The sequence below is a fragment of the Cotesia glomerata genome, linkage group LG4, assembly GCF_020080835.1.
Source record: "Cotesia glomerata isolate CgM1 linkage group LG4, MPM_Cglom_v2.3, whole genome shotgun sequence".
In the NCBI taxonomy this organism is placed as follows: domain Eukaryota; kingdom Metazoa; phylum Arthropoda; class Insecta; order Hymenoptera; family Braconidae; genus Cotesia; species Cotesia glomerata.
Genome location: NC_058161.1, coordinates 4,240,679 through 4,253,487, shown reverse-complemented (window position 1 = coordinate 4,253,487; position 12,809 = coordinate 4,240,679). Strand labels below are relative to the sequence as shown.

Here is a 12,809-nt window from a genome sequence, read left to right as displayed (position 1 = left end):
GTTTGTAAATATGGATAGAAAAACATTAAAAATTTTGTGGGTTATTTCTAAAATATCATTTAAAAAAAATATAAATTTTAGTAAAATACTTAAAAATAAATTTTTAATTACAAATTTTTTGAGAAAATTTTAGTTTAAATAAAAGCGATTAGACCTCTTTAATAAATTGCATTGAGTCTTAATTAATATATATATATATATATATATATATATATATATATATATATATATATATATATATATATATAGGTATGTAATCGCTACGTCAGCGTTAATTTGTGACAAATAAATTAATAAGCTCAAAATAATGGCTACGTGACGATGATATGTATATTAAGATTGTGTCTGTATTTATTAATCTGACTAAACACTGTGATAAATAAAAATATTAATTTATAAATAAATGTAGAAAAAAATGTCGAGCTTAATTTTAAGCTGATTGAAAAATTTGCCACAAATATTTGAATAAAAAAAAAAAATAATTAATTAATTAGTTTAGTATCTAGAGCGAAACCGTCATTAAACGTGACGGTCGTTAGATTCAAATTTACTGTTAAGAGGCCTAAATTCAACGTCGTCATCTTGCCTGGTGTCTGAAAAATCGGCGAGTAGTTTCGAGTGATTTGTCGTGTCCGTCGAGCCATGGGTCAAGTGTGTCGACTCACTTTCTTCTAAGTTTGTTGATTTTGTTTGCTCGGTTGGCGATGAGATCGAGGACGGTGTGTGCTCTGTCGAGTTCTGCGTCATTGCATCATTCTCCGCTAAATTAAGATGCTGAGGCTTCTCTTCGAACACTAAATAATTTTACATTTAAATATTATATTTATATTAAACATGCTGTCTAGTTCAATTTAATAAATTGCTTTTATAGAATAAAAAAATTGTAATTACGTTTGTCAAGACTAATAATAGAGCCGACGATATCATTAACGGTTAATCCTTTAGGCGACTCTTCAAGCTGGTGCCTTCGTCTCACCAACCACCAGTCGACTAAAAATAACGCTAATGCTAGAATTTTTATTCCAGCACACAGTCCAACGTATCTGTGAATTTTAATATGTTATTTATTATTTATTAATTTACATTCAAAATTATTTGCACTTAGAAGGTATAAAAAAAGCTATTTTAGAATTTTTTTTAAAGAGATCTTTAAATTAATTAATATGAAAATTTATATACATATTTACTTTAATAATTTTTTTTTTCAATTTAAATTATAAATATTAAAAAATGTAAAAAAATTTTTTTAGTTATTAATTGAAGAAATTATGAAAATATTTTTTTTTAACAAAATATGAATTGAATTTTTAAAAGAAATTTTTGATTTTTCATGAAAATTTTAGACTTGAATTTTTGATAAAAAAAAATATTTATCGAAATTTTTAATTCTTGGATTAATTATTAAAAAATATAATTAAGAAAATTTTATAAAAATTTGAGACATATAATCAGATGTTTTTGATAAATTTGCTCATTAAGTTTAAAAAGAAAAGTAATTAAAGTTTATAAGTATAAGTATAACTTTTAAAATATTTGTTTGATTAATATAAAATTTGCTGTAAGTATACTTAAATATGTATACACTGATAAAAAAAAATTAACTTGACCAAAATCGTGAACCAAAAATACCATTTTAAAGAAAATTATTTTCTTGAATCAAGATAATAAATTCTTGAACCAAGAAATTATTCTTAATTTAAGTAAATTTTTCTTGTCTCAAAAATTTATTCTCTTGAGTTAAGTAATTTTTCTATCAGTGTATGTAAAAAAAAATAAAATAAAAAAAATTGAAGTAAATAAAAATACCTATATCTAAATTGTTCAATGTCATAAAGTAAACAGCGACCACCCTTTTCACCACAAGTACTCTTCCAGAGTAAACACGTCGAGTCTATTAAATTTCCGAAGAGTATTGGCGCTGGTATGTAACCAAACAGTCGGAAGATGACAAATTGCATTCCCAGTGCAAATGATCTTTCTTCTTCGCCCACTGATCTGTAATTAATATTTAAAATTTAATTTAGTATTATTATTATTAATCAATTTATTTATTTATTTATATATCAACATACGCCTAACGGCAATATACATCAAAAGAAAATATATAAAATTAAATAACATTAATTAGAATTTAATTAAAGAAAAACGAAAAAAATATTATGACACTAAAGTTAGCAGTCACTTGACTATTTTTTAATTTTTTTTTTAACCAACAAATTTCTTCCCAAAGATTATTAAAAAAAAAATTGCATTTTTAATTTTTTACAATTTCTTTATGTCAATTTTTTTTTTATAATGTTTTTTGCAATAATTTATTTGTTAAAAATTTCTAAAAATTATTAAATATCTGCTAAATTAATTTTTATAAAAATATTGTATAATTTATACGTAAATGAGTAATTGTTTTTTAATATTTGACATAAATACTTCTTCAACGGGACACTCCAATCATTTATACATTGATAAAAAAATTAACTTGACTCAACAGCTAAAATCTTGAACCAAGAATAATATTTTGAAGAAAATGATTTTCTTAATTTAAGTAAAGAGAATAAATTCTTGAAACAAGAATATTTTATTAGATCAAAAATAATTTCTTAACTCAAGAATTTATTCTTTTGACTCAAAAAAATCATTTTCTTCAAAATGGCATTCTTGGTTCAAGATTTTGGCTCTTGAGTCAAGTTAATTTTTTTGTTAGTGTATCCAGAGTTAATTGGATAATATAATTGGCCGATCTGTCTCAGTCTCTGTCTCTATACTCTGTATTCTACTCGGCTGCCCAATTTCAAAACACAGTAACTCACAATTTTAAGATTTTAAAAAACTTTTCTTACTAAAAAAAAGTTTGCGCGCCTAATTGATAAAAAATTTTATTTATGAATAGAAAATACTTGAATATAAATATTTTTAAGAAAAAATACTTGAAATTAAAGTCTAAAAATTATAAGAAATGCAGCAATACTAAAAAAAATCAGGTATAAAAATTTTTTAGTTACTGTATTTTAAAGTTGGGCAGCCGTATTATTCTCATATAATTTTTCTCTTATTTACTATATTAATTTTGATGTATAGACTGATCGACGTATGTTATATATCGACGGTCTAATTAGCAACGGCAATTTGGTCTAACTCTTTATTTTTTAAAGGGTGATTTTTTAGCATTTTAATACAGTAATAGTCCAATTATAAATTATTTGAATGATCCAAACCAAAATATTATACCTTTATTAGATATTAAATGGTTTTTTAAAGTGATATTAAATTTTTGAAGTAATTGTTTTTTCATACAAAAGGAAGATTCTCTAAAATGGAGTTAAACAATTTGCTAATTAGAACGTCGATATAAATAAATAAATAAAAATAAATATGAATAAATATAAAATAAATATAAATAAATAAATGCGACCGTAAAATTCCACTTTACCATTTAGATTGTTTAAAAGATTTATTATTCTGTCATTAATAATTAAAAAAAAAAAATACTTACCGCAATACAATCATCAACAGTGGCATCTGTGTAACAGCTACAACGAATGTCATGAAAAATAATAAAATGAGAAACGGAAATATTGTTTTACAAGGTGATGTACAGGGTCCAGATGTAGCAACAGGAATTGCTGTTACTTCGGCTGGTAATCTTGGCATTGCTAAGTTTCCGTGTATACCTTTAAAATTATTAATTATTAATTTAATTAATTATTAACTAAAAATTATTAATTAATTTGATAGAAACTTATATGAGATTTATTACAAAATAAAATAAAAAATTTTTAATAGAGATATTAATTAATTAATAAAAAAAAAAAAAAAAAATACTTACAAGCACAATTAGTAAAATTAGACTTAGAGCTAAAGTCAGTGCAACCAGCGTGACAAGGGCTGAAGTACGTGAGACCATTATTACCACAAACAGGTTCGACGTCATTCATACGACACTCACATCCAAAATTGCATGAGGCAGTGAGATTAACCTGAAATGGCTCAGGGCCTTTTGTACTGCTATTGAAATATGGTATTGTTGTTCCTGCCATTTTGACATTGTCGCATCCGAGGAAAAATAATAATCCATAACAAGTTAAACATATGATATTTGATACCAGTACAAACTGTACCGCGCCTTTTGGCCTTAATTCCAGACGTTTTAACAGACACCCGCCGAAAAATATACCAATACAAGCACCCGGTATTGCTATCGAACCGGTGAATATACTCGCTTGGCTTTTGCCCAAGCTAAACTGGGTCTCGAGATATTTCGGCAGAAAAACCACAAAACCCGAGACAATAACTAACTCCATACAGGCTCCTAGGCATGTTACCACGTACACGGGATTGCAAACAAGCCGCCACATGCTCCGAGGAATGTCTGGAATATAACAATGTTGTGTTATTAAGACTCCGTATTTTATTTTCAATTAAAAGGTCATGCTGGTTTGTAACTTTTTTTTTTTCCTTTTTTTTAAAGTACATTTATCTGAAAGTATTGTTGTAAACTTTTTAAGTGATCGAACAACGGTAACTATATTATTTAATTTAATTTTATGTGAATGTTCGAGGAGAAGAAAATGAAATTTTTTAAAAAGCTGAAATTTTTTTTTTTAATTAAACAAAACTTTAAACGCGTTTATCTCAGAATTATGATTTTTTGATGGAACCACTGACCCGATCTTGATAAATTTAAACCACATATCCTACATAGTAGTAGCTATTGCATCAGCTACAACCAAATCAAAATTTTAATTTTTACTATTTTTTTAGGACTAAAAACTGTGAAAAAAATTCTCATTTTTCAGTTTTTTTTAATCTCTATAATTTTATTATTTATGAACTAGCAACCTTGTAGTAATTATGTGACTGCCGTGACTTATGAACAATAAATAAATAAAATTTTGCTTTATTAAATAATGACTTTTGTTAAATTGCAGTGTATTTTCTTAACTATTGACGTTTTTAAAGATATAAGCTCATCCCGATGTTACACTCATCAAGAGCTTTCATTTGAGTACCCACATGCATTTTTGATATATTTTTCATATATACATATATATAATATATATAAATATATGAAAAATTGATGTGGGTACTTGAATGAAAGCTCTTAATGAGTGTAACATCGAAATGAGCTTATATTTTTAAAAATGTCAATATTTCACAAGATAAAAGGTAATTTCTTAATGATGTTAAATTGCACTTTACTTTCTTAACTATTGACATTTTTAAAGATATATGCTCATTCCGATGTTACACTCATCAAGAGCTTTCATTTGAGTACCCACATGCATTTTGATATATTTTTCATATATACATATATATGATATATATAAATATATGAAAAATTGATGTGGGTACTCAAATGAAAGCTCTTGATGGGTATAATGTCGGAGTGAGCTTATTTCTTTAAAAATGTCAATAGTTCACAAGAATACAAGGTCATTTCTTAGCTATGTTAAATTGCACTGTACTTTCTTAACTATTGACATTTTTAAAGATATAAGCTCATCCCGATGTTACACTCATCAAGAGCCTTCATTTGAGTACCCACATGCATTTTGATATATTTTTCATATATACATATATATAATATATATAAATATATGAAAACTTGATATGGGTACTCAAATAAAAGGTCTTGATGAGTGTAACATCAGGATGAGCTTATATCTTTAAAAATGTCAATAGTTCACAATATACAAGGTCATTTCTTAATTATGTATAAAAAAATAGAGCATTTTCGAATGCAGCCTAAATACTTATCATCATAAATTGAGTATTGGTTAGAATGATATGAAACCTTGAAAAGGCACAAATTCAAGTCAAGACTTTTCCAACGATACCAAATTTAACCATAAAAACCCATTTTATCATATAAATGAGGAGTTGAGTTTCAAAAGAGTATCTTTTCATTTTTGATTTATCGAGACAAAAAACTGGTTATCTTTAATTATAAATATTTTTATTGAACTTTTTTAATTTAGTTATAAAGTGCTATCGGTTATGAAGCTACAATTAGATTTTCATTTAGAAATCTTTATAATTCTCGAAGTAATTAATATTTAAAAGTTCAAAAAACTGCTCTTTTAAAATACGAAAAGATACCCTTTTGAAAATCAGCTCCTCAGATACACTAGTCACAAAATTTTGCTTATTCTCTTAATAATTTAGATAAATATTAATCTCCGCTACTTATATATTGAATCCGTTGTTAATTCATATAAAAATATAAAAAAAAAATAAATTTTAATATTTTTTTGTGTAATTTAAAAGTGTATTTGTTGAGCTGAATAAATTTTATACAAATATCTATAATAATTTCTGTGTAAAAAAATGATAAGTTGGATTTTTTTCGAGCACTTGAACCAGAATGACCTCTTAAATTAAATTAATTTAATAAAATTAAAGAGAAGAAAAGTGGTTTTACCTTTAACATCTTTTCCGTAGCCACTGTCGTCATTTTTGACTTCCTTTTTCAAATCTTTGTTAGCTTCCTTTTCTTTAGCAATCGCCGACTTGTTCTTCTCGATGATCTTAATCTTCTCTTTCTCGTGCTGAAGAGTCTTGGGAAAACTGAAGAATGGTATTGCCACGAGAATAAGTAAAAGACCGCATAATAAAAATCCACCCCACCACATTCCGACCCATCTGTGATCGCCGGGATCTAGGAGATATTATTATAATTAGTTTCTTAAAGACTAAGTAATGCCATTAAGGATATCCTCTCAGTAACCCCTTTGAAGATTCACCGACTCGAGGAATTTTTATTACTACCTTTAATTTCATTTTTTGGTTAAATGATATTTTAATTTGCATGGGAAGATATCCTTAATATTAAATTTATTTATAATAAATGCTTTTTATTAAATACCTATGCTAATTATATTAGCTGAAAATGAATCCATGTGAAAGGAGAGAAGGTATGCACCTAATAGGAATCCTAAGACTGGTCCAAATGCTGCCATACTGTACATACATCCTGAAAAATATTATTTATAGTTATAACACTTTTATTTTTATTTAAAAATAAGTTTTTGACTTGTAAAATTTTCAAATTGAATTTTGTAAATATTTTTAATAAAATTTAAAACTGTTTTTAATTATTAAACTTTCAAATTTATAAAGACTAATATTAGAGTATAATAATTTTATAGTAGTATCTTGATAAAAATCATCAAAATAAAAAATAATAATTTTACAAGTTAAACATACATTATATAAATGATAATAAATATTGTCCTTTCAATTGAGTAACATATAACAGTCTAACGCTTTTGATTTTTAATTACACTAGAAATTTTTTTAATAAATTAAAAAAAAAAACTTTTAATTAATTTTCATAATTTTAAAATAAGAATAACTAGCAATCTTGCAGTTACTATGTGTCCGCCGTGACTTAAGAACTATAAATAAATAAAATTTTGCTTTATTAAATAATGACTTTTGTTAAATTGCACTGTAATTTTTTAACTATTGACGTTTTTAAAGATATAAGCTCATCCCGATGTTACACTCAGCAAGAGCTTTCATTTGAGTATCCACATCAATTTTTGATATATTTTTCATATATACATATATATAATATATATAAATATATGAAAAAATTGATGTGGGTACTCAAATGAAAGGTCTCGAAGAGTATAATTTCGGGGTGAGCTTATATCATTAAAAATGTCAATATTTCATAAGATAAAAGTAATTTCTTAAATATTGACATTTTTAAAGATATAAGCTTATTCTGATGTTACACTCATCAAGAGCTTTCATTTGAGTACCTACATCAATTTTTCATATATTTATATATATATGTGTTATATATAATATATAAGTAGATGAAAAATTGATGTGGCTACTTAAATGAAAGGTCTTGATGAATGTAATGTCGGGGTGAGCTTATATCATTAAAAATGTCAATATTTCACCAGATAAAAGGTAATTTTTTAAATATTGACATTTTTAAAGATATAAGCTCATCCCTATGTTACACTTATCGAAAGCTTTCATTTGAGTACCCACATCAATTTTTTATATATTTATATATATTATATATATGTATACATGAAAAATATATCAAAAATGCATGTGGGTACTCAAATGAAAGGTCTTGATGAGTGTAACATCGGGATGAGCTTATATCTTTAAAAATGTCAATAGTTCACGAGATACAAGGTTATTTTTTAATTATGTATCTAGAGATAGAGCATTTTCGAATGCAGCCTAAATACTTATTTATCAGAAAAAAATTGTTTTTTACAATAAAATAAATTATTTGTTAAATTAACCATTATTAAAATTTTAAACTTATAAATTTTTCTTTTGATTTATATTCATATTATCCTTCATCTCTAACATGTATACTTTCGCAACGTAATAATAAATCTAAGTATAGAGTATAATATACGAGTAAAGAAGAAAAATAAAAACGTGACTATAAAAAAGGCGTCGTAAAAGTAAAATCCAATAAAAAAAAAGCGTCATCTGATTACCGATATACAAAGAAGCACTTTCTGGTCTGACGTGGTCGTCTATGTAAGTAGTACCAAGTGTAAAGAGAGGCGAACCACCGCAACCAAGCAGTAGCTGCGCCAGCACAAAGAGCATAACAGGCCCGGCAGTTGATGGCGAGCCTTGAATACAATTGTCACCACGTAAATTATTGTGTGGTGCCAGTGGTGGTGATGATAACCCCGATGAAAGTCGACCTAAATAATTTTTATAAATTAAATTCTATTTATTTTACAACTATAATTTATAAATAAATAAATAAACAAACTATTTGTTTAGTCTTATTAGTAATTAGATTATGTAATGAAAAATAAAATTAAAATTTTAAGTAAATAGTTCCAGTGAACTAAATAAATCAATCATTATAATTAAAGATGATATAACACATAAGTCAAGAGCAAATAATTACCCAGTCCCATATCTTGCTCACGCAGAGATACTACACGGCAAATGTTATCAGAACTGGAGTTGTTAGATGCTGTCGTCAAGTTGGGCTCCGCAACAAAGTGGGGTATCATGAAGATCATTGAACCGAGTCCCATTATCACTGCACCTGAATTGTATAATTTAAAAAATATTTTTTTTTTTTTTTTTTTTCAATTTATTTATTTTATTTATTGCTATTATCTAATATTGTAATTATTATAATTATTGATACTGACCTATGGCAATCCAAACAGGTATATGTCTGCGGCTACCAAGATAGCTGACGAATATAACAGTGATAACATTCCCGATTTCATATGAACTGGCAATGAGACCTGATAAACTTGATGGGATCTCAAATCTTTTTTCAATTGTTGTGATTACTGAATTTATGTAACCTGAGCTTAGTGCTTGCTGGACTGTGACGAGGAATGACAGTAGAAACACGAAAACCTTTTAAATAATTATAATTAGAATTATTATAAAGTGATTAAATAATTATAAAGATGATATTAATCATTTATTTTATTTTTAGTATAAAATTTAAAATATCACGTTAAAATTTTAATTAAGATTTAATGAATTTTTGAGACTGCATTGATGTTTAAAATTAAATAACCGTTTTTTTGCTCTGTCTCAAAATTTATTTATGACCGGACTATAGTTAGAATAATAAATAATTAATTGTTTAAGTTTTAGACGTTGAGAGACACATTAGAATTTTTTTTTTAATTGTCAATTATGCAATTTTTGAGAAAATATATTAAATTGATACATTTTTGAGTCATTGCTTTTTTTTTTTAATTTGGAGTTTTTGAATTTAAAAAAAATTATCATGATTGATGGGAGATTTATCAATGTTTAGAAAGATTTTGAATCGAAATTGTTACTGAATATTTTTTAATGAATTTCTTCATTGAAAAATTTTAATAATAAATTATAACAATTTTTTAAGAGATATGCAAATTTTTATTATTATTATTATTAGACTTTAAGAAATACATTAGAATTTTTTTTTAATTGTTAATTATGGAATTTTTGAGAAAATATATTAAATTGATAAATTTTTTATTTTAGTCATTGCCTTTTTTTTAATTTGGAGTTTTTGAATTAAAAAAAAATTATGATTGATGTAAGATTTATCAATATTTAAAAAGATTTTGAATCAAAATTGTTACTCAATATTTTTTAATGAATTTTTTTATTAAAAAATTTTAATAATAATAATAACAAATATTGACTAAAAATTTTTCAAGAAATACGATAATTTTTATTATTATTATTAGACTTTAAAAAATACATTAGAATTTTTTTTAATTGTTAATGATGGAATTTTTTATAAAATATATTAAATTGATAATTTTTTGAATCATTGCTTTTATTTTAATTTGGAGTTTTTGAATTTTAAAAAAATTATTATGATTGATGTAAGATTTATCAATATTTAGAAAGATTTTTAATCGAAATTGTTACTTCGTATTTTTTAATGAATTTTTTCATTAAAAAATTTTAATAATAATAATAATAATAATAACAAATATTGATTAATAATTTGTTAAGAGATATGAAAATTTTTATTATAATTATAATTATAATTATTATTATTAGATTTTAAAAAATATATTAGAATTCTTTTTAATTGTTAATTATGGAATTTTCTAAAAAATATATTAAATTGATAAATTTTTAAGCCATTGCTTTTTTTTTAATTTGAAGTTTTTTAATTTAAAGAAAATTATTATCATTGATGTAAGATTTATCAATATTCAGAAAGATTTTGAATCAAAGATGTTACTTAATATTTTTTAATTAATTTTTTCATTAAAAAATTTTAATAACAATAATGAGAACAATAGAAGTTATTTATAAAACAAGAAAACAGTTAAAATAAAAAAAAACAATACTAAAAATTATATTCTTTGTAAATAAAAAATTTCAAACAGTGTCTTGAACAATAATTGTTATAAAAAGTTAAAACTTATATATTCATACCAAAATTGATTTTCTGTCTGAATAATAGTAACTCAGTAATAACTATACCACGGATAATTTTTCTTTTTAATATGTGCGTTAAACCCTACGACCTTGATACAGTTATATATTACTACTATTCATTTTTAGCTCAATACTTTTTTTTTTTCATAAGTGTAGTAAAGTAAATTAATATATAATAAACCTTAACATTTATTCTCAGGTTTTATTCTAATACCAGATAAATATTAAATATCATTATTCGGTTGCATAACACAGAATAAAGTTAAAAATAAATAATTCCAACAGATAATAGAATATTAACAATCGACAAGTGAATTACCTTTATCGTAGCAAACTTCTGTATAAAGGCCGGTCTACAGCTTAATATACCACAGTCTTTGGAGTCTGGATTAATGGGTGGTGTTTGCGGTCGCTCTTTCTCCGTTCTTCATCGACGTGCAATCAAAAGTTATTTTATTATTATTATTATAAATTATTATCGATTCCACACCTGCTATCTTATTACCCAACAGTCTATTTAATCAAAAGTTATATTGATGAAAATTGTTAACTAAAATTATAATTAATAATTGATTAGAAGCTATTGGAATTATCGATTAGAAAAATTCATCAGCTAAGTGAAAAAAAATAAATACTAGCAACCTACAGTCATTATGTGGCTGCCGAGAGTTGCAAACTATAATAAATAAAATTTTGCTTAATTATATAATGATTTGTGTTAAAGTGTACTGTACTTTCTTAACTATTGACATTTTTTAAGAAATAAGCTCATCCCGATGTTACACTCATCAAGAGCTTTCATTTGAGTACCCACATGCATATTTTATATATTTTTAATATATATATATATATATATATATATATATATATATATATATATATATAATATATAAATATATGAGTGGGTACTCAAATGAAAGGTCTCGATGAGCGTAATGTCGAGATGAGCTTATATCTTTAAAAATGTCAATAGTTCACAAGATACAAGGTCATTTCTTAATAAAAATTAATTTAGCATATATTTAATTATTTAAAAAAATTTATAACAAACAAATGATGGCCAAAAAATGTTTAAAAATGAAAAAATGCAATTTTTTTTAATAATTTTTTTTTTCTTTAATTTAATAAAATATCAAATTTTGATATATTTTTCATATATAAATATATATTATAAAGATATAAGCTTATCCCAATGTTGCACTCATCAAAAGCTTTCATTTGAGTACCCACATGTATTTTTGATATATTTTTCATATTTACATATATATAATATATAATATATATAAATATATGAAAAATTGATGTGGGTACTCAAACAAAAGGTCTTGATGATTGTAACATCGAGATGAGCTTATATCTTTAAAAATGTCAATAGTTCACAAGATACAGGATAATTTCTTAATTATTGATATTTTCAAAGATGTAGGCTCATCCCGATGTTACACTCATCAAGAGCTTTCATTTGAGTACCCACATGTCTTTTTGATATATACATATATATAGTATATATAAATATGTAAATATATGAAAAATTGATGTGGGTACTCAAATGAAAGGTCTCGATGAGTGTAACATCGGGATGAGCTTGTATCTTTATAAATGTCAATAGTTCACAAGATACAAGGACATTTCTTTATTATGTAGCTAGAGCTAGAGCATTTTTGGATGCAGCCTAAATACTTATTATAATAAATTAACTATTGATGAGGGTGATATAAAAATTTGAAAAGGCACAAATTCAAGTCAAGATCTTTGCAATAACACTAAAAAAATATATTTTATAAAAATTTTACCTGTCGACCATGGAAGCACTTGGATTCCTGCTGTGGCATTTGATGATAAAATCTCTGTAAAAGTGCAAAAAATGTAATGAATGAATGTGACAGTGCCGC

General features: G+C 24.7%; 1 protein-coding gene across 4 annotated transcripts in view; it reads right to left on the bottom strand.

Moving 5' to 3' along the window:
• Positions 1-227: 227 nt before the first annotated feature.
• LOC123263445 (solute carrier organic anion transporter family member 3A1) overlaps positions 228-12,809 on the bottom strand; it is a 38,596-nt gene continuing 26,014 nt past the window's right edge. For 3 of the 4 annotated variants that reach the window (XM_044726220.1, XM_044726218.1, XM_044726217.1), the window contains exons 4-15: positions 12,711-12,764; positions 11,237-11,342; positions 9,159-9,375; positions 8,906-9,049; positions 8,478-8,693; positions 6,863-6,970; positions 6,419-6,655; positions 3,824-4,366; positions 3,491-3,668; positions 1,807-1,995; positions 892-1,043; positions 228-794 (exon numbers count right to left, since the gene is read on the bottom strand). In XM_044726220.1, coding sequence (XP_044582155.1) covers positions 520-794; positions 892-1,043; positions 1,807-1,995; positions 3,491-3,668; positions 3,824-4,366; positions 6,419-6,655; positions 6,863-6,970; positions 8,478-8,693; positions 8,906-9,049; positions 9,159-9,375; positions 11,237-11,342; positions 12,711-12,764 — 2,419 coding nt within the window. In that variant the 3' untranslated portion in view covers positions 228-519. The remainder of the gene's footprint in view (positions 795-891; positions 1,044-1,806; positions 1,996-3,490; positions 3,669-3,823; positions 4,367-6,418; positions 6,656-6,862; positions 6,971-8,477; positions 8,694-8,905; positions 9,050-9,158; positions 9,376-11,236; positions 11,343-12,710; positions 12,765-12,809) is intronic. The other variant, XM_044726219.1, reaches the window with a different exon arrangement.